The 26,063-nt window shown below is 36.8% G+C and overlaps 2 protein-coding genes and 1 long non-coding RNA gene across 3 annotated transcripts in view; 1 reads left to right on the top strand and 2 right to left on the bottom strand.

Moving 5' to 3' along the window:
- LOC144616917 (uncharacterized) overlaps positions 1–9,084 on the top strand; it is a 26,105-nt gene extending 17,021 nt beyond the window's left edge. The window contains exon 2 of the long non-coding RNA XR_013556774.2: positions 8,844–9,084. This is a non-coding gene — a long non-coding RNA (uncharacterized LOC144616917). The remainder of the gene's footprint in view (positions 1–8,843) is intronic.
- Positions 1–26,063, bottom strand: part of LOC132694467 (olfactory receptor 10AD1) — a 92,044-nt gene that overhangs the window by 20,067 nt on the left and 45,914 nt on the right. The window contains exon 2 of the mRNA XM_078449905.2: positions 13,249–13,373. The gene's annotated coding sequence lies outside the window, so the exon portion shown is untranslated. The remainder of the gene's footprint in view (positions 1–13,248; positions 13,374–26,063) is intronic.
- LOC132695361 (olfactory receptor 10AD1-like) lies at positions 4,866–6,323 on the bottom strand. The gene has a single exon (XM_078449906.1). It carries the CDS (start codon positions 6,315–6,317, stop codon positions 5,361–5,363), a length of 957 nt encoding a protein of 318 aa, XP_078306032.1. The 5' UTR covers positions 6,318–6,323; the 3' UTR covers positions 4,866–5,360.

Below are 26,063 nucleotides of genomic sequence, written 5' to 3' on the forward strand. Positions count from 1 at the left end.
ATTTATTTTTTTGTATGGTGAGGAAAAAGTGGCCCAGTTTCATTCTTTTGCATGTAGCTGTCCAGTTTTCCCAACACCATTTGTTGAAGAGTTTTTTCCCCATTGGATATTCGTTCCTACTTTGTCAAAGATTAGTTGCCCATATAATTATGGGTTTATTTCTAGATTTTCTATCTGTTCTATTGATCTATGTCTCCAGTTTTGTGCCAGTTCCAGTGTTTTGATTATTACTGCTTTGTAGTATAACTTGAAGTCTAGAATTGTGATACCTCCAGATTTGCTTTTTTTTTCAAGATTGCTTTGGCTATTCAGGATCTCTTGTGGTTCCATATACATTTTATGATTTTTTGTTCTAGTTCTGTGAAAAATGCTGTTGGTATTTTGATAGGGATTGCATTAAATGTGTAGATTGCTTTGGGTAGTATGCACATTTTAACAATATTTTTTCTTCCAATCCATGAGCATGGAAAGTGTTTCCATTTCTTTATGTCATCTTCAATTTTGTGGAAATAATCTTACACTACTGATTTACTGTATGATTACAAATGTGTGCATGTTTTCTATTTCTCCCTTAGTCATTTCTGGAAAATAGTATCTTTTCTAGAACTTTTCTATTTATTGAAGCAGATTTAATGTCATAAACTTTTCCATAGTATTATAGTAGAATTTTAAAAACTTGTGTTAGTTTTCAATTGCTATGTAGCATATTACCACAAATTCAAGGACTTAAGGTAACACAATTTTATTATCTTACAATTTCCTTGGGTCAGGAGTCTGGGTATGGTTAGCTGGGTATTCTGCTCAGGGTTGCACCAGGCTGAAATTAAGGAGCCACCAGGTTGTGATTTCATCTGAGGCTTAGGGTCCTCTCCCAAGCTCACTGTTTGTCGGCAAAATCCATTTCTTTGCAGTTGTACTACTGAGGTACCTATCTCCTTGCTGGTGTCAGTCAGACAGTGCTATAAACTCCTAGAGGCTGCCCATAGTTCCTTGCCACATGGCCGCCACAGTCAGTTCACAATGTGGATGTATGTTCTTTTCCAGCTAGCTGGAGTGTTATCTTTCTTAGACTTCCAGCCCTTCTCTAGCCTGCCATAATGCAGTTTTATATAAAATAAATTTTATATTTTGACTTTCATTGTTAAGAAGACAGCTGTCAATCTAATTGTGGTTCTTTTGAAGGGAATCTGTCTTTTTATTCAGGGAGCTGTTAAGTTTTTCTCTTTGCCTCTCATTTTCAGAAGTTCTAATGGTGTGCTCATGTGTGTATTTCTTTTTATAAATAATGTATTTTTGATGTATTTAGGACCTCTTTAATCTGTAGATTGATGTCTTTTCCAGTTTTGGAAAAATTTCAGCTATTTTCTCTTCAAATATGTATTTGCTCTATCTATTCTTTCTTTCATCTTCTTTATGACATATCACTCACTTTACTAATCCTTTTATTGGTTGTTTCTAAACATGCTTAAATGCAGATTGAATGTTCCTGGATGTCAGCCCCCAAATTCTTCACTGCTTTTTTAGTGCTTTAGTGCCTTCAAGTGGATAGTTTAAAATATATGTCCAGCTTTTGCTATTTTTAGTGAGACAGTTGGTCCAAATTACATGGTCCACCAATATCAGAAACAGAAGGCCTCTTATAATTCATTCTGCAAAGTCTGCAGTTATGTGCCCCTTTAATTCTTAGTATTGTTTAAGTCTGTTTATTTTTGATCAGTCATGCCACAGTTATGAAATTATTAATTTATTCTATCAATTTAATCAATCTTTAGATTTGTTTGAATTAATTATATGATGCATTTTTATTCCTTCTATGTTCCTTGCATAATCTATTATTCTGTGATTAAGTTGGTAGCTTAATTTATTACTTTTTAACACTTATTTTTTTTTCCTAATAGAAGGAAGTATTGCTCTAGGTACATCCCACAAAATTGTAAATAGTTTCATTACAAGTTTTGGATTTGTAAAATTGTCTAATTTTTATTATAATCAATTCTTTTGTTGAAAGCTGGACATGAGGTATTGGGTAAAAGGAACTGAGGTAAATAGGCCTTTAGTGGGAAGTTTTGTGTTAGGCATTAGGCAGTGTTTACTGTTTGCTGTAGTTGTGGTGTCAGAGGTTAAAATGTCCTCGTGTCCTCGTTTTTGTCTCATTTGCTGTTTTTTTGTTTCCCCAGAGACTCCTTCATAAATAAGGTCTGAGGATTCAGCTCTTTCAGCTGTACTCCTTGAAATTCTCCAGCCTTATTGATGTGGTAGCAAGGTACAGGGGAGTGGAAGAATTCCATAGTCTTATGATTAGGTCTCAGTCTCCTAGTGAGCCTTTGTCCCTGGGCTGTAACCTTCATAGGTCCCTCACAGTTTTCCTTTTTTTTCTTGGATCCTCCCCCAGATTTGTTAGGTTCTCACAAAATAGTTTTCCTTGAGGGGAGACTGTTAGGGAGAACAGTGCTCTCTGGGTTTATTTCAAAATGCTAACTTTTCCCTTCCTCTTGCTGAAGCACAGGGGGTTTATTTCCTGATGTTCATCATGAGAAACCAATGGGGCTGCTGGAAGTAAAACTCATGAAACTACGAGAGCTCCTCTGAGGGCAGGACCTCAGTAGTTTTTATCTCTGAAGCTAGCCTATGCTCAGTCTCTAGTAATAGTTCATTTTCCTTTAATGTTCTGACCAGGCTCAAGATGCAGCTTCTACTCCCAGAAAGCTGTAACTTTCTGTGTTCCCTTGTCTCCTAGTTTTTGGGGTGGTGGTTTTTCCTGTGACTTCAATTCTCTGATAGATCTAAGAAGTCTTGTGACTTTCAGTTTGTTTACCCTTTTTTATTGGTGAGTGTGGGAGCAGCAACTTCCAAGCTTTTTATTCTTTCCACGTTGGACTAGACTTATACTTCATTCTTTGGTATGTAGGTTAATTAGAGTTGTGTTTCTTAATTTCTAACCATATGGGCTTCCTTCTAGTTATCTTTTTGATACTGATTTCTAACATAACTGTATCATGGTCAGAGAACTTGATCTGTATGATTCCATATCTAAAATGTTTTGAGATATGCTTTATTGACTAGTATATGGCCTATTTTGAAAAAATTTTCAATTCACGGTTGCTAATATGTGCCTGGTACTTGTTAGTCAGTGTTCTGGGAGGAAATGGTTGGCATACTTAAATAGGACTAATGATGGGGCTTACCAGGATGTGAATAGGATTAGGGGAATCAGAAAGGGATGTTGAAGCATCCCAGGATCTCAAGAGCAGAAAGCAGGTACCACCTTATGGGAACAGGAAAGGGAGATTTTGGAGAAGGACACCTGACAGTAATTCTGGGACATCAGGGAAGAAGCAGAAGAATAAAGAGCCTCACTCACTAATTCTCCTGACTTCCTCTATCCTGCTAAGTAACTCTTATTAGTTGAGCCCAACAGGATGTAGAAGGCAACGAAACCCATTGAGGCAGCAAACAAAGGTCTGTCTGCCAGAACACAGATCAGAGGGAGAAGGTATGTAGTTAGTTCTATAGGGGAAAAGAAAATATCCATCATACATAAAAGGAAGAGTGGATCCTTTATCTGAAAGGAGCATATGGGTGGGGGAAATATACACATTGATGAAAGAGGGAGATTGATAAGGTGAATGAGAAAAATGTTGACATTCTAGGAAGTATTCCTATTAGAGGGCACATGGTTTTCACGGGTTGCACTGAATGGCATTTGCAGGAATCATAATGCAAATGAGCAAAGGCAATGAATGATAGGATTGAGCTAGGCAAGAATGTGAGATTGGTGGGAACAAGAGAAAGATCACTGATGGATGGATGAAGTTTGAATGGAAGTAACAGAAGAAATGGGCAGAATTTAAGTAGGAGTCCATGCTAGTGGCAGGCAGAAGGATGTGATTGAGTAGGAAAAGTCCTATAATTTGAGATAAGTAGAGGAGTAAGGGTAGACTCAGAGAGGGATAAACACAGAGGTTTTACAGCAGGTTTTATCACATCTACTTATATAGATTGTTGCCGTGGCAGTGCCAGCAGAAATCCTGCCCATGGTAAACCAGAAGTGTCTTTGTAGACAAAATTCTGCATCCTAAATTCTTGGTTTCCTCCTGCCTCTTTTTTTCCCATATCAATTCCTCTCATCATCTTCCTCATTCTGTCCTTTTAATACTTTATCTCCTGACCAGGGTTACTCAACCTCAGCATTATTGATTTCTTGGGTTGCATAATTCTTTATTATGGGGGTTGTTCTGTGTATTGTAGGATGTTCAGCAGCACCCCCGACCCCTACATACTAGGTGCCAGTTGCACACACCCTCCTCCTGTTATGACAACCAAAAAATGTCTTCAGATATTGCCAAATACCTCCTGGGGGAGGTAATCATCCCTGCTGAGAACTCCTGCTCTAGACTTTAGGTAACTGAATAGGGGCAGGGAAGAAAGAGATAGAGGTGTGAGCAGAGTCTTGGAAATGTAGTGTATTATAAGTAAAACAAGAGAGAGGAAGAAATCTTCAAGAACAAAAGGGAAATATTTAAATTGAAAAACATGCGTCCAGGCAGGGCACAAAATTTTTCCAGCGAAAGTGAACAAATACACAAATAACTTAAAGTGCTCTTTTTATATTCTTATAAAATGCAGATGTCACTGGAAGCTTCCCTGACCCTACAAGATTTCATTCTATAGCTCCCACTCCCAGTTTACAATCTGGGGATGTGGATGCACCCCTCAGACTTCCTGTTCTTGCCTCTGCCCTCCCACCTCTCCATTAATAATTCACATGTATTTGGCATATAGCTCCTCCTCTTGTTTCCTTGGAGAAGTAATACAATCCTATTCATCAGTTCTTACTTTTTCTGGGAACTTTCTTGGAGAATTTTGTAGCCACCATATAGGGATAATATTACATACCCCTTAACACATTTCTCTCACCCATTGCTTTTTCCCAAACTTATATACATCCCTTTGTTTCCCTCATGGCTCTCAGTCTGTTCTTTTCCCAAAGCTGGGGCTCCTGCTAATTGCCTTTGCCCTAGAAAGAAATGCTCCAGAGAATGGAATGGTCATCCTCTTACTGTCTTTCTCTTGAAGAGCTTACTACCTTTCCCCCAAATTTGGAATAAACTTTTCCATTTCATTTTACTCGCCCCTCCAATCATGAACATGTATCAGTAAGAGAAATTTGGAAAGATAAATCTATACTGGAAGTGAAATCAGACAGATGAGCATTAGACATCAACAGGATCTTCCAGGGCTGATGCTAGTAGAAAGAAAGCTATGAATGCTCTTTCCTGGAGGCTCTCAGCATTGGAGAGTTGCCCAATTGTCAAGACTTGGGTGGTGGGGGGGGGACTTCTCTTCCAGGAGTCTTCCCACTAGATAGATTCTGCCTGGGCCAGGCTGGTCCTCCTAAGGGCCCTCACCATGGCCCCCTTCATTTCCTTGTTTCGAAAACTATAGATGATGGGGTTGCACATGGGGGTGATGATGGTGTAGAGAAGGGAGAAAGGCTTGTCTTTGTCAGGGCCGTGTGTGCTGCGAGGATTCATGTAAGAGAACATGGCTGAGGTATAGAAAAAGATGACCACAGTCAGATGGGAGGCACAAGTAGAGAAGGTCTTCCCCCGACCTGAGGAGGAGGTTCTGCCAAGGATGGAGGCCAGGATGCGGGCGTAGGAGATAACAATGAGCACCATGGGGCTGAGCAGCACCACGATGGCATCGGCAAAGATCATTTTCAGGCTAAACTGGGGGTCTCCACAAGAGAGGGCAATCACTATGGGGGCCTCACAGAAGAAGTTTTCTATGTGGTTGTCTCTGCAGAATGGACCACGAAATGTCATATAATCAAGCAGAATGCCATTGATTAGCCCAAAGAACCAGGCAGTACTCACCAGCCTCACACAGACCTGCCGGCTCATGATGTGTGCATAGCTGAGTGGGTGGCAGATAGCAACGTAACGGTCATAGGCCATAAAAGCCAAGAGGATGCACTCGGCCACACCTACACCAAAAACCAGGTACATCTGGGTCAAGCAGGAGGCAAAGGAGACAGTGTGGTTCTTGACCACCAGGTGGATTAGCATCTGTGGGATGGTGGTGGTGATGAAGCAGACATCCAGGAAGGACAGATGGCCAAGGAAGAAGTACATGGGGCTGTTGAGTCTGGGGTCTGTCCAGGTGATGAAGATGATGAGGCCATTCATGGCCATGGCAAGGCTGTAGAGGGCTAGGAAGAGGGCAAAGAGCAATGCCCGAGTGGAAGAGGAGCTCTGCTCGAAGCCCACGAGGATAAACTCTGTCACTGTGCTCCCATTCCTTAGGTCCACCATCTGCGGCCTGCTTGAGGAGGGAAGACAGGAAAAGCACAGGTGAGACAGCTATGTGTGGATGCTACCTAGTTGTATAAAGACAAAGGGGACAAAGGAATGAAAAAGACAGAAATTTTAGTACATTCTATGTGAGTCAATATTGTCATGGGCACTGAAAATGCTAGTGCTATTGTAGGCTGTACTAGTGGAACCATATTATGAACCGAGGGAGATTCTGTTGTACCTTATGTGAATCAGGCTGCATCTGAAAATATCGTATCCAGTTCCTGGACCTCTGTTTTAAATGGTTATCCACTGGGACTACCCATATCCATGGGGCTATGTTCATGAGACAAACAAGATGGTGAAAGATCTGGGAACCACGTGACAAAGCTTTGAAGGAAACTTTAAAGAAGACTCAAGAAATCTGAGACGTCCATTTAAATATTAATGGGATCTCCATCTAGAGGAGTGAATTTTCTATTTCTGTATGCTGTCAATAAGTAGAACTTGAACCAGAGAGTAGAAATGTCAGAGAAAAAAAATGAGTGATATTTCTAATCGCACATTTTCTTTCTGCTCTTAACTACAAAAGCAATGCCTGTTCATTATAGAACATCTAGAAAATACCAAAAAAAAGCAAAATTAAGTAAATAAAAACAACCACCTAGAGAGAAACTGCATCAATATTTTAGTTTATGCTATTTTAGTTTATGTTTTAAGATCAACATAAGGTCTGAGTAGAACCTGCCTTCAAAACTTAAGTTGGAGAGAAGTATAGCTTCAGGAAGAAATGCAGCACTGATTCCAGGTTGGAGGATTCCAATAGGGAGAAAGTATAAAGGATAAACATTCATCTTTTGTTTGAATGGGCAGTTGGGAACAATTGCATTCCAACCCATTTTGCAGCCCCAAATAATTTATTCATTTGATAAGTGAATGTCTACTATGTTTCACATATTGTGCTAAGTGCCATGGATATAAAATCATTAATGAGACCTTTCTCCCTGACCTAATGGGTATTATACTATATCCTAAGTCATTAGATCAAGGGGATAAGTGAGAATATAGAGAATCCATATAATATATGCATAATATTAACAAAAAAGCATACATTTATAAGCAAATATATTTCAAACTCTCTTGCCTCCATACAGGGAATGTATCTTTTTGAAAGGTCATGGAACATTTGTAAAATACTGTTGTTATATTAGAGTACAAAGAAACCTTAAATGAATTCCAAAGATCCCAAAGAGTGCAGACTATGTTCACTATGCTAACACTGGGCATTAATATTCTTAAATTTCTGTATAGAGGGGATTTCTTAAAATTGTGTTTATTTTCTTCTCTTGAGGGAGAAAAAGAGCACAGTGGCTGGTCAGCTTGTTTATGGGATTTTGCTTACCAATATTGTGTATCATCCCATTGTATGCTTTAAATATCTTATAATTTTGTCAATTAGACCTCATTAAAGCTGAAAAAAGTCTGTCAAATCCAAGTGGATAAAAGAGAATATTGTTTGCTGAGGTTTTTGTTTTTGTTTTACTTCAAGAAAATTAGTAAACTCTTACTGGAAATTTTACATTTCAAATGTGTTTCTTTGATAAATAAATTGTAAATAACACTCTTCTGATTAGCAAGGCTGCAGGAGCATTGTCCCATTTGTGCACTGCACAAAGGCTCCTGAAGGGAAGAGTGAATGCTGAAATCCAGCCTATGTAATCTAGCCTGTGCTCAATTTATCAAGCTGTGCACCCTGGTGAGGTGTGAGTTCAAGAGAAGTGATGCCTTTTCCTCTAGTTCTTGCCTGACAGAGAGTGACTTTTTATAATTAGCCCAAAGGTACCGTATGTGCTAGGGAAGCAATGCTGATCAGGAAGATCTGGCCTTGAGAATATTTAAATTGTAGCACTTAAATTTTTTGTCTTACAACATTGGTGAAATTTTTGAATAAATAACAATAAATAGGCCTATGTTCCTCTGAGTGGATTTTAGGAATAAAAAGGCAACAGGCATTTCTTATAATGCAGTGGTACTCAAAGTGTGCTCCAAAGACCATCACCCCCAGCAGCATTAACTGAGAACTTGATAGAAATGCAAACAGTTGGGCCTTACCTCAGCCACTGAATCAAACTCAGGGATGGGGTCCAGAAACCAGTATTTAAAATACAAGACCTCCATGGGAGTCTGATGCACATTAAACATTGAAAACTACCAGGTTAATGTAGGGCAGGACAAATTATGGCCCCCAAGCTAAATATAGGCCACTGCCTATTTTTATAAACAAAGTTTAATTGGAACACAGCCACTCCCATTTACTTATGCATTGTTTATAATTGTTTTCACACTACAATGGCAGGGCTGAGTAGTTGCCAGAGACCAAATAGCCTGTAAATACGGTTGTTGGATTTAGCAAATAAAAATGTAAAATGATTCATTAAATGTGTTCTTCAGACAATGAATACTTTTTATTATAAATATGTTTCATGCAATATTAGTAACCCAACACACAAAGCCTAAAATATTTCACTATTTGGCCCTTTACAGAAAATGTTTGCTGATCGTGCTTAATGTAATGACTTTAGAGTAGACTTGCTTCTGATAAACAAGGGTGTGTAAGGGAAGCAATGAAGAAGGCCTCAGTCCTGAGTACACATCTGGGATTCTGGTGCATCAAGTCTCAAGGACTTCCTTCCCAAGAAGGCCAAAACTAGGAGACCAATTTGCATGGATGGAAGGGCAGCTGGTGCCACTTCTTTTTCTTTTTATTAAACTCATTTAATCAGTTGCTTTTCCTTTTTTAAGTGCCTGGCATTACACATGTTCAATTAATATAAAGCAGATGAACTTCAATAATGAAAATTTTAAAAAATATCAAGCAGATGTTTTAGAAGCATTGGCCAAGTAATTCAGAAGTGGTTCTGTGACAATAATAAAACTAGACATGATTATGAAAATAACCCCAGCTACTTGAAAATGGAGGGAAAAAAAGCCCTTTGAAAACAATCCTTAGATCAAAGAAGGAAATCAAACAGTAATTACAGATTATCTAAAAAGTACTGATAATAAAAGTAGCATATATTAATAAGTACTATACACAGATTTTTGTTAGAGAAAGTTAATAGCCTGAAATAGTTTCATTATTTAACAAAAAGGAATAAACATAAACGAAAGAAGAAAAGATAAAATTGATGTAGAGGTTAGAAGCAGATAAACAAAATTAACTTAAGGAAGACCAGAGGGGGAAATATGTACTGGAGGAAAAGATAATTTTCTAGGTAAATATAAATCACTAAAACTCATTAAAGAAAAGATAGAAATCAAGACAAGCTAATATTCTGAGTGAAAGGAATGAAATGCAGTTGTTCTAAACCTTAGCTTCACATGATAGTCACTTGAGTTTTTATAAGATTTTTGTGGGGTTTTTTGGTTTTGTTTTGTTTTTTAGTTTATTTATTTATTTTTTGAGAGAGAGAGTGCACGGGGTGGGGGTGGGGGTGCAGAGAGAGAATCCCAAGCAGGCTCTACACTGTCAGCTCAGAGCCCGATGCAGGGCTCAAACTCACGAACTGTGAGATCATGACCTGAGCCGAAATCAAGAGTTGGACGATTAACTGACGGAGCCACCCAGGTGCCCCAACTTGAAGAGTTTTTAAATGTTCCCATGGCAAAAGACATGAACAGACATTTCTCCAAAGAAGACATACAGATGGCCAACAGACACATGAAAAGATGCTCAACATCATTCATCATCAAGGAAATGCAATTCAAAATCACACTGAGATATCACCTCACACCTGTCAGAATGGCTAAAATCAAAAACACAAGAAGTAACAAGTGATGACAAGGTTGTGGAGAAAAAGGATCCCTCTTGCACTATTGGTGGGAATGCAAACTGGTGCAACCACTCTGGAAATAGTATGGAGGCTCTTCAAAAAATTAAAAATAGTATTGTCTTATGACCTAGCAATTGCACTACTAGGTATTTACCTAAAGGATACAAAAATACAGATTCAAAGGGGCACATGCACCCCTATGTTTACAGCAGCATTATCAACACTAGTCAAATTATGGAAAGAGACCAAATCGCCATCAACTGATGAATGGATAAAGAAGATGTGGGGGTACCTGGGTGGCTCAGGTGGTTGAGCATCCAACTCTTGATTTTGGCTCAAGTCATGATCTCATGGTTTGTGAGTTCAAGCCCCACATTGGGCTCTGAACTGACAGTGCAAAGCCTGCTTGGATTCTCTCTCTCCCTCTATCTCTGCTCCTACCCCACTCATGCTCTCTTTGTCTCTCAAATAAATAAACTTTAAAAATAATTTAAAAAATGAAGATGTGGGATACACACACACACACACACACACACACACACACACACACAGAGGCATATTTACTCAGCAATCAAAAAGAATGAAATCTTGCCATTTGCAACAATGTGGAGGGATGTAGAATGTATTATGCTAAGTGAAATAAGTCACAGAAAGACAAATACCAATGATTTAACTCATATATGGAATTTAAAAACAAAACAAATGAACAAAGGGAAAGAGAGAGAGAGAGAGAGAAGACAGGAAACAGACTCTTAACTATAGAGAATGAACTGATGGTTACCAGATGGGAGGTGGGTGGAGGGATGGGTGGATTAGGTGATGGGGATTAAAGAGCACACTTATCATGATGAGCACCAAGTAATGTACAGAGTTGTTGAATCACTATATTGTACACATAAGACTAATATAACACTGTATGTTAACTATACTGGAATTAAAATTAAACTTTAAAAAAATATGTGGTATAGATGTGTATATATGTGGCATATATATACAATTAATATTATTCAGCCATATAAAGAATGAAATATTGCCATTTGCAACAACATAGATGGATCTAGAGGGTATAATGCTAAGTGAAATAAGTCAGTCAGACAAAGACAAATACCTATGGTTTCACTCATATGTGGAATTGAAGAAACAAAACAAAGAAAAAAGAGACAAACAAAAAAGCAGACTCTTAATATAGAGAACAAAGTGATGGTTACCAGAGAGGACGTAGATGGGTGAATGAGTGAATTAGGTGAAGGAGATTAAGAATACACTATCATGATGAGAACTGAGTAATGTATAGAATTTTTGAATCACTATATTATACACCTTAAACTAATGTAATGCTGTATGTTAATGATGCTGGAATTAAAATAAATAAATAAAATAAAATGTCCCCATGCCCTAGCTGCATATCAGACCAATTAAAACAGAATGTATTGAGAGGGCTCAGTCATCAATATTTTTAAAAGTTCCCCAGTAAGTCCAATGTGCAGCCAAATTTGAGAATTATTAAAATAGAGAAGACAAAGAGCTATGACAAAATAGTGCCAGGCTCTGATAGTTCCTTAGGTGAGTTCTTTCTAATATTGCAGCAATCAGATATTTTTGAAGGCTACCAAATCTGTTTACAAGAACAGAAAAAATAAAAGCTTCCTGATTACTTTTAGAAAGTCATAAAACCACTGATACCAAAACCTAAAAAGTACACAAAAGAAAATTTTGACCAAGATAATTTATATTAATAAGGAAATAGGCAAAACAAATTATTAGCAAATGGAATTCACTAGTGTGTTCAAAGAACAGTGCACCATGACTAACTGAAATTTATTCCAGGGATTTAAGGTTTTTCTTATATGAAGAATTCTACTAATAAAACTCACCATATTAATATGTCAAAGATCAAAAGTGTCTAGTCAATGAGATGTAAAAACATTTGATAAAATTCAGCAGCGATACCTGACTTTAAAAATCCTTAGTAAAATAGGACTAGAAAGAGGCTTCATGGCATAATTTAAAAAGGGCACTTGTGATGAGCACTTGGGTGTTATATGTAAGTGATGAAATACTAAATTCTACATCTGAAACCAATTTTACCATATATGTTAACTAACTAGAATTTAAATAAAAACTTGAAATAAAAAATTTATCTAAATTAAAATAATTATGCATATTATGTGTTAGGTATTGTTTGTTCTACATGCGTTTTAGGTAATAAGTGCTCTAACTTCAAAATCATGCATGGGGTAGGTAATCTTTCTTCTAACTTCACAGAAAGGATCAGTAATTTGCCCAACATCACACAGTAAATAGTGAAGCATGGACTCAAATCTGGGAAGTCTGATTCCAAAGCTTCACTGTCAACTACCCCCAAACCTACAGGGGTTTGAATGCCCTACAAGTACCAGCCAAAACATATGACAAATGAATTAAAGGAGTGGGGTGTTGGTAAGTGTTTAACAGATGGCTCTGGGAGGGGCTCTGATCTATAGCATTTGCCAATTTCCAAAGTGTAAATCCTCCCACCATGACCTATTTCCAGCTAGAAATGATTGAAACCACTAAACATGTTTTAGGAATGGATACACCTTAGGTTACTATCATATAATTTTTACAACCATATAGATACAATAGATGTAAATAACCTTGAGAACATAGATATTAGTAAAATATAAATGAAAAAACTTAGGAAGTGATGAATTTTAGTATTACCTTTGTTTTTTAATATAATTTATTTGGTTTTAAGTTTATATAATTTGTTTATAATAGCTCTGTTTAACAAGTTCTTAAAATTCCTGAAAATTTAATAATTGACCCTTGAGAGCTGGTACTAACTGGCTCTAGTACACCACTGGAATGAAAAAAGGAAAGGGCAAAATTATCATTATTTGTAGAAGATATTTCTAGGATTGGGGTGAATTTCTCCTCTCTATGTTTCTGCCTCAACTTATAGGGAGGCCAGAATTTCTACCTAAATTTCTCCCATCAGGAGGGAATAATGTTACAGGAAACACTTTGACCCCACTGTTCATCTTCACTCTACAAATAAATACCCCTCAGGCACTGGTTACATATATTATGATACATACATAAAATGGGGCAATCTTTTGGAAATTGTGTCTTACCTCACTCTATGAGGCGGAAATGGCCTTTTTGTCACCAGATCACTGCAACAGGTAAAAAAAAACAGTCTCTCGTGGACTCCGAAGATGAGCTAGCCCAGGAAGAACATCTGATGTTGGAATCCTCTCTGGAAAAGATGGTGCCCCTAAAAGTTTACATAATCCCTCATATATAACCTCTCAAATCATTCCAAATGAATGTCTATTCAGATAAAACTTCTTTACTCATTTATAGTTTACAAAAGCACATCCACATATATTATCCCATTTAACTCTTACAAAAATCCTGTGAAGTAGATGCTACCTCCATTTTACAGATAAGGAAACTTAGGCTCAGAGAGCTAAAGTAATTTGCTCAAGATTATATAGCTATTAAATGAAAGCAATGGGAAACTACGGCTTTAAAGTCCTTAGAATACCTTTTTCACCACACCAAGGTGCCTCAGGCAGAGGTGTTACTACCTCTTTCAGGTTATACCATTAATGAATGCCTCATTTATTCAGGAATACACACACACACATATGTTATAACCCTCCTTTCCTTGTAGTTACATTCCTCATTCTTTGAATTTAATCATGGTAAAGAACAACTTATTGTGAGTGGGGGGAAAGTCCCTTTGAAGTTTGAATACATTCATTAACCTTTTCCGTCAAGCTGAATATTCATGAGACCTTTTACCATGCCATGCTATCCTTATTTCTTTATTACCTTTAAAGTTTCCAGATATAAGAAAAGAAACAATTAAAGAAAAAATTGATTGGAGACACGGAGGAAAGTATAATAAGAACTAAATAAGCACATTTTGCATTTTTAAAAATTCAATGTGTATAATGCCTTTGGCTGATGGGCTGATCAGATCATCCCTGAAACAAACAATTATATGCTAAGGAGGGGACTGAATCAGAAGAACACTGAAAAGAGACATTTAAGATGTTAAGAAAAAACAATCTGGGAAATATCCCTCTTCAAATATGCAACCAAATGTTCTCCACCTCTCACAAGACAGAGCTATAGGAATGAAGGTAAGTGCAACAAGAGTATTAAATTAGAGAAAAGGAGTGCTGCTATAAACATTGGGGTACAAGTGCCCCTATGCATCAGTATGGAAAGAGTCTAAATGTCCATCAACTGGTGAATGGATAAAGAAATTGTGGTTTATATACACAATGGAATACTACGTGGCAATGAGAAAGAATGAAATATGGCCTTTTGTAACAACGTGGATGGAACTGGAGAGTGTGATGCTAAGTGAAATAAGCCATACAGAGAAAGACAGATACCATAGGGTTTCACTCTTATGTGGATCCTGAGAAACTTCACAGAAACCCATGGGGGAGGGGAAGGAAAAAAAAAAAAAAAGAGGTTAGAGTGGGAGAGAGCCAAAGCATAAGAGACTGTTAAAAACTGAGAACAATCTGAGGGTTGATGGGGGGTGGGAGGGAGGGGAGGGTGGGTGATGGGTATTGAGGAGGGCACCTTTTGGGATGAGCACTGGGTGTTGTATGGAAACCAATTTGACAATAAATTTCATATATTAAAAAAAATTAGAGAAAAGGAATACTTTACTGATTTTAATGAGGGAGTTGAAAGCATCATAGTGACTAAGGAGTGATAAAAAATCTTTTTGGTGGTCTTTGGAAATAGGACAGATTCCAGTGCATCGGGTCTTGTTTCAGCTCAAAATGGTCCAAAAGCAAAGAGTGGACTGGAGCCTTCACTTCCTTCTGTTTGCTTTCTTGTTTAACAGCATCAAGACACATCCACTCATTTAAGTAGGAGACTGGGTGACCTCTTCTGCTTCTTCCTCACTCATCTCCATATCCAATTAGCCTTTCATTCTCTCATTTTAACCTCCTCCACCCCCTTTATGCACCCTACACTCCAGTTACTATTTACCGTACACAAACCCACCCATCTGTTCATTCACTCATCACTTGGTGCCTACTATGTACACACTCCACTCCTACTTGCCTCCATGCTTTCACACATGCTGGTTGTTTGGTGTGTAATGCCCTTTACCTCTATTGGCACCTGGTGAATTCTTTCTTATTTTTTTGTGACACAGATCATATGCCACCTCCTCAACAAAGCTTTCCCCAATAGCCTATCATTCCCCCCAGCTTTCTTTTACTGAAAATAGCTTAATTTTTTTAGAAGTAGCTTTTTAAAATTCCATTATTTGCTCTTTTTCTTTTTGAGTATAGTTGACACACGATGTTACATTAGTTTCAGGTATACAACATAGTGATTCAACACCTCTACATGCTGCGCTATGTTTATCACAGGTGTAGCTACCATCTGTCATGACGCAACACTATTTGCTCTTTGAGCCACAAGTGCTGTATCAAGTTTAAACAAGGCCCCCAAAATAATCAGAAGAATTAAATTAAATTAGATCAATTCTCAGGAAGAGACCAATACTGAAATATTTAACAACTATATAATGGATTAGCTAAGAAATAAATACTAAATATAATTGATAGAAATAATCCATACAAAAATAAAACTGAACATAGGTAAAACTGGATATGCTAAGATTTAGATCTACAAATTTTGACCTGGGAAAATGGAACAGGAAAAAATATGTCCGCAAAAGAAAACCCACGGTAGCAGAAGCTATTATGTAAACTTGATTTGTACGAAGGCTGATAACAGAACTGTGTTGGTATATTAAACATAAAGGAATTAGTTTGGGTGAAAATGATTTAGTATTGACAGAAATTGGAAATATCTTAAGTACTATACTAGAAAGTTGGTTAAGGAATTAATTTGGGTTAATAGAATTATTAAGAGTAATTTCATATCAAGAATTTATATGGATTTGGTGTTGGTATAATTCCAATTTAAATGTTTGTATTCATTAACATAGAATCAACTTCAGGGCCAAAATAGTGAGGGAAAACATAACTACAAGGTGATAGTTGTGGAACAAAAGTATCTACCTGTTCTCCAACATAGAGTAAACTTTTGATTAATGATTTTTGAACAAGGAAATGAATATTTAAACAGTGTAATTTTGTTGATCACTTTCTAATTATGTAACCCACTAACTGAAATCTGTTTTAAATTCATATTTACCAAATTTGCAATATTTAATATATGATTATATTATTTTAATCCTCTTTGAAAATGTTGCATTACTTTGTGTGCTTCTCCCTTTCTATTTAGCTTTCTTTTGAACATTTCAAGGAGTTTTAAATTCTAATTTATATATGGACCCTTCTGCCTTAATTTCCAACGAACATATTATATTCTATTAGTCAGGAAATGAGAGTATTCAATATAAGTCCATCATACAGAAAAAAGTAACAATTATTCTTTTACAGTTAGAGAAATCACCATCATAACATTTAATATATCATTATTTCATCAATTCTTCTGCTTTCCAAAAGAGAAAGAGAAACTTGAGGACAAGAGAAAAGAAATATAAATTAATGCTTTAGTTTAAGAAAGCAACTAGACACTTCACACCACAACCTAATTACAATTGTATAAAATTTTGCATATATTTCAAAAACTCACAGGAAAACTGGAAGAAAATAGTATTGAATTTTGAATGAAGGAGAACTTCTGAACCAGAGGTGATAAATCAACACCCCTCTGGCCTACAGAGATGTGTTTTATTAAACTACAGTCTTCTGTAAAGAATACCTCACATAAAAATCTAGATTCTGCTTACCAGGGAAGAACAATCAGAAGGGCTTGCTGCACTGTGCCTGTTCTCATCATCAAACTCATTGGAGTTTAGTGCTGGTCTCTGTTCCAGGCTAGTGGGACTGGAAGGTCAGTCCCAAGACACACCATTGTCATGCCATTGCAATGTCTATTTGACCACTTAAGGAATTTGTGCTTGAGGTCTTTCTCTCAGTCATACAAGAAATCATGAAGAGAAAGATAGACTTGATAGATTTTTACATCAAATGGGAAACTTTGGTACAACAACAACAACAACAAAAAACTACCTTATGTATTTTTAACAAATAACTGATTCAAAAAGAACGCAAATACAAGGGGCAACAATATATTAAATTTATTATGTAAAAAGTCCATCCAAAACACCTAATGTCAAGAGATAAAAAGAATAAAGCATCATAAGTCTAGAGAAAGAGAAAAAAGAGAGAAAAATAAAAGAATAAGAACTCATAACTCAGAAGTGGAAAAACCATCCTAAAGCATTCAAACTTATTAGTAATCAAACAATAGTTTTAAAACAATCAGATACCATTTCTGATCCATAAATTAAAGAATTTTAATTATAACATCAGTGCTGGTGAAATTGTGCTCCATTCTTGGTTGGAAAGCAGTTTGGCAATAGGTACCAAAAACTTTAAGAATGTTAATTCCTTTTAATGTAAGGTCCCTTTAAAAATACAGACCTTGGAGTCCAAACATCTGGATTTAAATCCTGGCTTCTCCACTTACCAACTGTGTAAACTGAGGCGACTTAAATTAACATGCCTCAGTTTCTTCCTTTCTAAGATGAGAATAATACTGATAGTACCTACTTTATTGGATTATGAGGATTAAATGAATCAATACTTGTGAACTTTTTGGAATAGTGCCTGGCACATTGTGCTATATAAGTTTGCTAAATGTGAATAGATTCAACTATTTTAAAAACTGACTCCAAGAAATTAATTACCAGTTGAGAAAAAGCTTTATATACAAAATTATAAATTATCACTATTTATAATAGCAAAAAAAAAAAAAGCTACAGTAGAGGAATGGTTATATCATTGAAAATTAAAGAAATATGCAGTCGTTAAAATTATGTTTATGAACTCTGTGTAATAATGTTGAAATACATTATAAATTTAAGCAAAACAAAAAGCAAGATACAAGTCAGTATATTTGGTATTCTCACTACATTAATTAAAAAGAAATTTGCTTTGTATTGATAAAAGATTGGAAGGAAGTTCACCAAAATGTTGAATGGATGCTTATAGATGATAGAACTATAAAATATTTATTGTTTAACACTTTTCTCTACTTTCCATTTATTTAAAACTCAGCATTCCTTTACTTTTATATATTTCTTTACACACATTTTCAAGGTAGAAAGTGATGTTATTATTCTATGATTTAGCTGTTATAAAGTACACCAAAGATAACACACTTCTCATTTACCCATTACATCTTCTTACTCTTAGTGTTTAAATACTCCTCTTAAACTGAACATTGTGTAGTACTAGTTTAATAATTACATATGTATGTAATTAAAGTTTATTGAAAATATTAAAAAGGGATAATTCAACTTAATACTTAATTTATTCATTCACTCAACCAATATTTATTAAGAGCCTCTTATGGGCCAGGCCCTGTTTTAGACACTTGAAAAAGTGATCAAAATCATTGTCCTCATGATGCTTCCATTCCACTGGAATTATGAAAATAAAGTGGGAATGGCTTTGGCTGAAAGAATCTTGAGATGTCTACAAATATACTTCTCAAAGGATTTAGAAGGGTTAGATTCATGGTGTAATTAACCAAAGTCCAACAAATTTAATTCTTAGGCATATTGACCTCAGATGACCATACTCTGAGATGATTTCCTTAGATGTTAAAATTAAGAAAAATAAAGACAGACCCCTAAACAAATGCAAAAATAGAAAATATCTGAAGTCATTTAATTACATATAAGATGTTACAAATTTAATAAATGTTAACCTATCATTGTGAAAATTAACCATTAGGCTCACAGGAGAATTGGTTTTAGGATACTTAGTTTTCTCTCTTTGGGCTATGGTAGAATTAATAACTAAATAGCTTTTGGGACTTTTTTAGTGGTAATTAAAAGGGGTACTGCTATCGAATGCCTGGATATGTCTAACCTACATCTATTATGGAACAATTTATGTTATCCTAGCCTCAGAAAAAATTGAGATTTATGTTGAAACTTTTCTTTACTATGTGATAGACAACCTTAACAAGTTTGTTAAATTACAATAATATTTTCTATTATGTTATCTAGACATTTTCCAAGGTAAATGTAGTTTCTTTCCCTTTCTCTGCCCTCTAATACTTGGATCCACCGCAAAGTCTCCATATTTCTGAAATTGAGAGACTCTGAACTACACTTCACATCTAATGATGGACTGACTGACAGTGAGAGGGCCCTTGCTTGGCATAACAGATCTTTACAACTATGCGCAAGACAGAAGAACAAGCTCTATTTACAATGAAATTTCTCTGGCATTCACATGAGTGAGAGACAGCACATATAACCTTATTTGAGACCTTTATTTCAATTGATTTTCTTAATTCTCGATGGATCTCAAATCAACTTATCCTTTCTGCTAAAATACTTAATAGTTGTTCAGAGTTTCCCCTCCAGAGTAACAATCTAAGCTATATACAAAGCAAAAATCAAATAAAGCCAAGAATACATTCCTCCTCCTGACATTTCCCTCCTCTTAGAAGGGGATTTAAATAATTTGTGGAAAAAAGTCCCTAAATAACTCCCAAAACCTCCTCCTGACTCCAAATACCCTAAAACGTAGAGGGAAAACAAAATGAAAAGGTGACAAATTAATCCATACATAGAATGACTAATCCTTAAATATTAAGAGTTTGGCTATTTGTACAAGATGGATTTGTAGGAAATGATACCGAAGGACTTTGTGATTGATGAAGGCAAAACTGAGCATTAGACTGGCTCTTTTCAGCAGTATTAGCAGTCATGGTTAATGTGGACTATGTGTCATTTATGTTGTCTTGAAAAATTGTACTGATTGTAAAAATAACCAGAAACACAAAGATAGGGACATGAGATAGTCACATATGAAAAAGTCTTGGAAAGAACTAGAGTTAGTTGGTCAATTATATAGATGGTATTAAGAAGTGAAATAATCACTTTTTGAGATCCAACATCTACATGTGAAACTCACATATATATGGTAGACGTGTAGAAAAAGCTTAGGGTTTGGAATTAGATAAATCAGTACTTACATCTCAGCTTTAATCACTTACTAATAGTATTTTGGGATATCATCTCTGGCTTGTCAAATAGTGTAAAGATTAATTGATAATGGAAATAATACACTTAAAGTGACCTACAAACAGTAATTGCTTAGTACATGTTCATTACCTTCTCCTTTACTTTTCTCCCACCTTTTCTTATTTGCACCTATATGTCGGAAGAGATCTTTTAAGGTCTTGAACCAATAATCCACTGCCATGGAAAATTTCTAGGTAGCAACTATGGTTTAAAAAAAATCACTTTTCCAGATCAGGAAATTCTTTTGGATAGCAGATTAAACTCCTGTCCCATCTCTGGCTCCTTGGCTTACTTCCTTGTAATTTTATTTATTCTGTAGATCTTAGAGGAAATGAGAAAAACTGAATCTTCATGTTATTTACCTTATTTTGTAACATATTTGCAAACCTCTTTAAGAATCCTAACCCATCTTTTCTCAAAGGTACAGGAAAGAAAAATGCACAGATATACAGGAAAACTATGCAGGCAAATGGATTGGGAGAAAAACACAAATGAGAAGGGAGGAAGAAAAATAAATCATGAGGCAGATAGAAGAAAATAAAGTAGATGAGCAGAAAACAGTGTAAAGTCAAATAAGGAAATAAAGTGAAAGTTACAAATAAAAGGAAACAAGAATAGATTGTGAAAAATGTAATTGCAACAATCCCTCCCATTTCTGTGATTCTCCATGGTTTAGATTCTCTCATTTGCTCCTCACAACAACCAGTGAGGAATTTTGTGCTCTTAAAAAGTGCCACTAACAGGACTTTAAGATGGGGAAATGGAGTTTCAGGAAAGAATAAACAAGCTGACTTACCAAGTAGCTAGATGGGGATAGAGGCAAGACTAGTTATGTGGTCTTTTAAGGGCGCCTGGGTGGCTCAGTCAGTTAAGCATCGACTTTGGCCCAGGTCATGCATGATCTCACGGGGTGTGAGTTCGAGCCCCGCACTGGGCTCTGTGCTGTCAGCTTGGAACCTGGAGCCTGCTTCAGATTCTGTGTCTCCCTCTCTCTCTGCCCTTCCCCTGCTCACACTCTGTCTCTCTCTCTCTCTCTCTCTCTCTTTCTTTCTCTCAAAAATAAATAAAAAACATTAATTAAATTTTTTTTAAAAAACATTATGTGGTCTTTTACTGTCCTCACACCTCTGTGGATCAAGGCCACTTATAAATAAAGTATTAAAACCAAAATAAATTTTCTGGCTTCTGGGATGGTGCCTTTCTTCAATTCATGCTGAAAGAGGATGGAAAAATGGTGAAAGGGGGGATCTAGAGAAAAGGAGGGGAAGGACATAGTGAAGAAAGAGCTAGAAAATGAGAGAAAAAAATCCCCAGAAAGATGAAAAGCCAAATAGGAAACAGACTGAAAGGCTCACATAAGCATAATGGCATACGTCCGTGGATGATGTGGAACCAATCCCCCAATCTAGGGGTTTAGAATCCTCTCACTTCAACCAGGTGACTCTGAGAATAATTAGTCTGGGCTCTGGGTTCTATCTGCCTTGTATACAGGTCACCTCAAACCCAGACCAAACTGCTCATCCAAGTCATCTGCCCCTCAGCCAGAGCCAGAAGGGCAGGTGGGAAGACTCAGAGCCTGATAGAAACATGGAGGACACAGAGAAAGAAGCAACTAACTGGAGAGAGTTAGGCAAGCAGAGATACAGTTAGACATCTAAAGAAGAAACAGAGCAAGGCAGAGGTAAACTGAGTCAAGATCTGTACTGTCATCAATGGTCATTGTGTGTAGAGCCCTGGTGTGATCTGATCTGAACACAGGTGATTGCTGAGGGAGCCAGTGTTCATCTCTGATGATACCAAGAGAGGATGTCAACTTTCAGCATGGGAGAATTGAACATATTCACTGACCTTCTCCATGGGCTTCAGCATCTGCAGGTGAGGACATTGGCTGTACTGATGTCAGGCCCAGAGTGAGGATGCAGTGAATTCAGTTGTAAGCCAGCTGCTCATTTATAGTGTGAGTTCCTGAGTCTCTACTCCCTCTGACTCTATAGTACTCTCCATGATGTCTCTCTCACCCCACCCCCTCACGGGTTTACCAGGATATCCAATAGGCTCTCAACATTAGGTAGAGGCTACTTCTTACTGGTCACTGACAGGAAACTAACAGATGAACAATCTATTCTTTCAGTCTGCCTTAGTCTGACCAGGTCTCAGGAGTTTAAGCAGATTAGACCAGTCCTAGGATCCTCAGGGAGACCTGTCCATTGGCAAAGGGCCCTGGAATTTTTGAGTTAGCTTCATTTTTTTCTAGGAAGAATCTTTTCCCCACCCAAGATTGCTATTTGGAAGAACTAAGGGTCAGGTTATCTTCATGGTTCCTGCTCCCTTATGCCAGACAAAGAACCCTCATCCCCAAAGGTAGAACCTACCTACCTACCACTCTGACACTCCAACCCAAGGGATTCAGGAAGATGTAATCCAACATAGGACCCCAGGAAATGAAATGGATAGTAAGTTTTCTTTGGAAAAATGTTTATTCAGGATAGTTCCTGAACTGAATAAGTTATCCAGTCATCTTCAAAATTTCCTGTTTGTCTCATAGGCTTTTTTCTTACAGTTGCTTTCTTAGAATGAGAATTCAAACAAGACCCAAAATTTACAAGCAGCACAGGAAAGAGTGGGTCCATATCAACAGACTAATTCTGCATACCTCTCCTAGTGGAGGAGAGGTTATAATTTCCTTCCTTGCCTTGTTCAGTTGGGCTTAGCAATTGCACAGGGCTGAAGCTATAAGAGCAACATTTCAATCTCTGCTGTGAGTTCAGCCAGAGACTACAGGGCTGATAATGAGAAAATAAATATGTAATTCTATCTGGCTTGAAATACTCCCTTCCTGGAGTACCAGATACTGAAGCTAAGAGATTCCACATGATACCACCTTCCAGGAAGCAGCCATTACAGGCATTTTAAAGCGGGTGGGGTCTCCCAACTACATTTTCTAGAACCCCAGAACTCCTTTTCAGTCTTTTCTAATGTTGGGTAGACTTTCTTTTTGTGGAAGTGATTTTAGGTAAATCTTAGGCACTTTACTCATTCCCCTCTTCTTTCTTCCATCCTTTTTCCTGAATGGCCCTTACTCTCTAAAGCTTACCAAGAGAGTATGAAGAGTAGATCTGTTTGGATTTGGTGTATATGCTTTTCTACTTATACTGGTTTGAAGTTTGTAGCACCCTCTGTCTTCTAATTGTGGTGAGGCATGTCTTTTGTTGAATTTTATTTCTTCTTTTTGACCTATATTGCTTTTGAAGTATTTGTGGAGAGATTCAGTTTTAGGTAGCTATCATTATCCTTGACTAGCCAGATTGCAGCCACTTTGGTTTCTATTTTTGCAACTAAAGTCTTCCTTTGGCCTAATATCTCTTCTTTGTCAATAGTATCTTTTCCCTCTGGCTATTCTTAAGACTTTTTCTTTGTGTTTGGTATTTTGAAATTTCACTATCTTTTTTTACTATTATTATTTTGAAAGAGGGAGAGAGAGTATGTAACAGGGGAGGGTCAGAGGGAGAAGGAGAGAGAGAATTTTAAGCAGGCTTCATACTCAGTGCTCAGAGCAAACGATGTGAGATCATGACTTGAGCCAAAATCTAGAGTCAGATGCTTAACTGACTGAGCCACCAAGATGCCCTTATCTTTTTTATCTATCCTATTTGAGATTTGTTGTCCTTCCAAAATTTTGTTTAATATTTATTTATTTTGAGAGAGAGAGTGGGAGAGGAGCAGAGAGAGAGGGAGAGAGAATTTCAAGCAGGCTCCATGCTGTCAGCAAAGAGCCAGACACAGGGCTCAATCCCACAAACTATGAGATCATGGCCTGAGCTGAAATCAAGAGTTGGTTGCTTAACCGACTAAGCCACCCAGCCGCCCCCTGGGTAATTCTTCAGTTCCATAGCTAATAAGTTTTCTAATTATTTCTTCTATTATGTGTAAGGTACTATTTAAATGTCTAAGTTTTTTATTTCAAAAAATGTTTTGACTTATATATCTTATTTATTCCAATATATCTGCCTTCACTGATAGTATCTTGTTCCTTTCTCATGTTTCCAACCTCAGATTTTATTTCTTTGAACATCTTAAGCATACTTACATTATATTATTAAGCCAAAAATTCCATTATCTGAAAATACTGAGGTGTCCAGTGTGATATTTTTTTTTTTCTGTTAACTGTTGCTCAGAGTAGTTGCTTTGTAATTTTGGATCATCAGTTCATGTTTAGCTGGATTTCACATATGGAAATCCTGTGCAGTCTATTTTATGAGAGGATTTATGTTTGCTTCTGTCAAGTGCTCCAGAAAGATACTAACTCAGAACCATCTTATAATTATTTGGCTTAGAATTATTATTCTGTGTTCCACCATGCACAAAGTGTAAATTAGCAAATGTTTGTGGTCAAATTTTCAAGGGAGATTCCCCCCCCGCCCCAGAACTAATATAGACAGATATCCATGTTGCTTTCCTCTGCCAACGGGAAGATTATTTTCTTGAGCATTCTTTTACTAGGCCTTTCTTGTGTAGGCCTTTGAGGAGACAGCTTGAGACATGATTTCATTTCCAACTTCCTACATTATGTAGAGCCAAGGGTTTGTCTCTTGTTCCAGTATAGTCTTCTGAAGCCTCTTATGTATTGAGATCTTCAAATATTCCCCCCAAAACATGGTGTTACTGTCATTCTGATTTTCAGTTTTTTCTGTTTTTGCCCACTGAGTGTTTTCCTTATTTTCTTGAAGGCTCAGCAATAATTTGATAGGATTTAAAACATATTTTATATATCATTGTTAGGATTTTATAGTTGTGTATGTGGGAAGGGATGGAAAGGTGGTTGAGAAATGGAAATCCTTCTCCAAATCTTCTTATATATTGATATATAGTTTATATTCAGTAAAATTTACCCTTTTTGGTACAGTTATATTTTATATATAGTCATATAAAGTCATATAAGTTTTTTCATATAGTCATCTAGTCATGTAATCATCACTGCACTCAGGACACATGTCCCCAGATTCCATCATCTATCATTTCAAAAAACTCCCTCATGGCCCTATGTGGTTAATTTAGTCAACTCTTCCATCAACCCCCAACAGTCACTGAACTGTTTTCTGTACCTATAGTTTTGTCCTCTCCAGAATGTAATTAAAATTGAATTATATAGTACGTAGTCTTTTGAGTCTGCCTTCCTGTATTGAGCATAATGTATCTGAGATTCATCCATGTTGTGCATATCAATAGTTTGCTCCTCTTTATTTCTGAGTATTTCACTGTACAGATGTAGCACAGTTTGTTTACCCATTTACCATTTGAAGGTACTCATTACCACTCAGAATGTCAGTTTTTGTGATTATAAATAAAGCTCGTATAAATATCTGTTTTTGTGTCTATGTTAAGTTTTCAATGCCCCTGAGTAGAAACCTAGGAGTGAGATTTCTAGGTGGTATATTAAGTGTTTCAATTTATGAGACACTGAAAAATTGTTTTACAAGAGGTTGTACCATTTTACATTCCCACCAGAAATATATGAGAAATATACGAGAGTTCTACTTGCATTATTTGTCAGCACTAGGTATTTTCAGATTTTTATTTTACTCTATAATTTTTTTTTTTTTTTTTTTTTTTTTGGGACAGAGAGAGACAGAGCATGAACGGGGGAGGGGCAGAGAGAGAGGGAGACACAGAATCGGAAACAGGTTCCAGGCTCCGAGCCATCAGCCCAGAGCCTGACGCGGGGCTCGAACCCACGGACCGCGAGATCGTGACCTGGCTGAAGTCGGACGCTCAACCGACTGCGCCACCCAGGCGCCCCCTCTATAATTCTAATAAATGTGT

The sequence above is a fragment of the Panthera onca genome, chromosome B4, assembly GCF_046562875.1.
Source record: "Panthera onca isolate mPanOnc1 chromosome B4, mPanOnc1 haplotype 2, whole genome shotgun sequence".
NCBI classification, from domain to species: domain Eukaryota; kingdom Metazoa; phylum Chordata; class Mammalia; order Carnivora; family Felidae; genus Panthera; species Panthera onca.

Excerpts from the sequence above, each read along its gene's own strand:
- LOC132695361 (XM_078449906.1), bottom strand. The coding sequence starts at position 6,317 with ATGGTGGACCTAAGGAATGGGAGCACAGTGACAGAGTTTATCCTCGTG.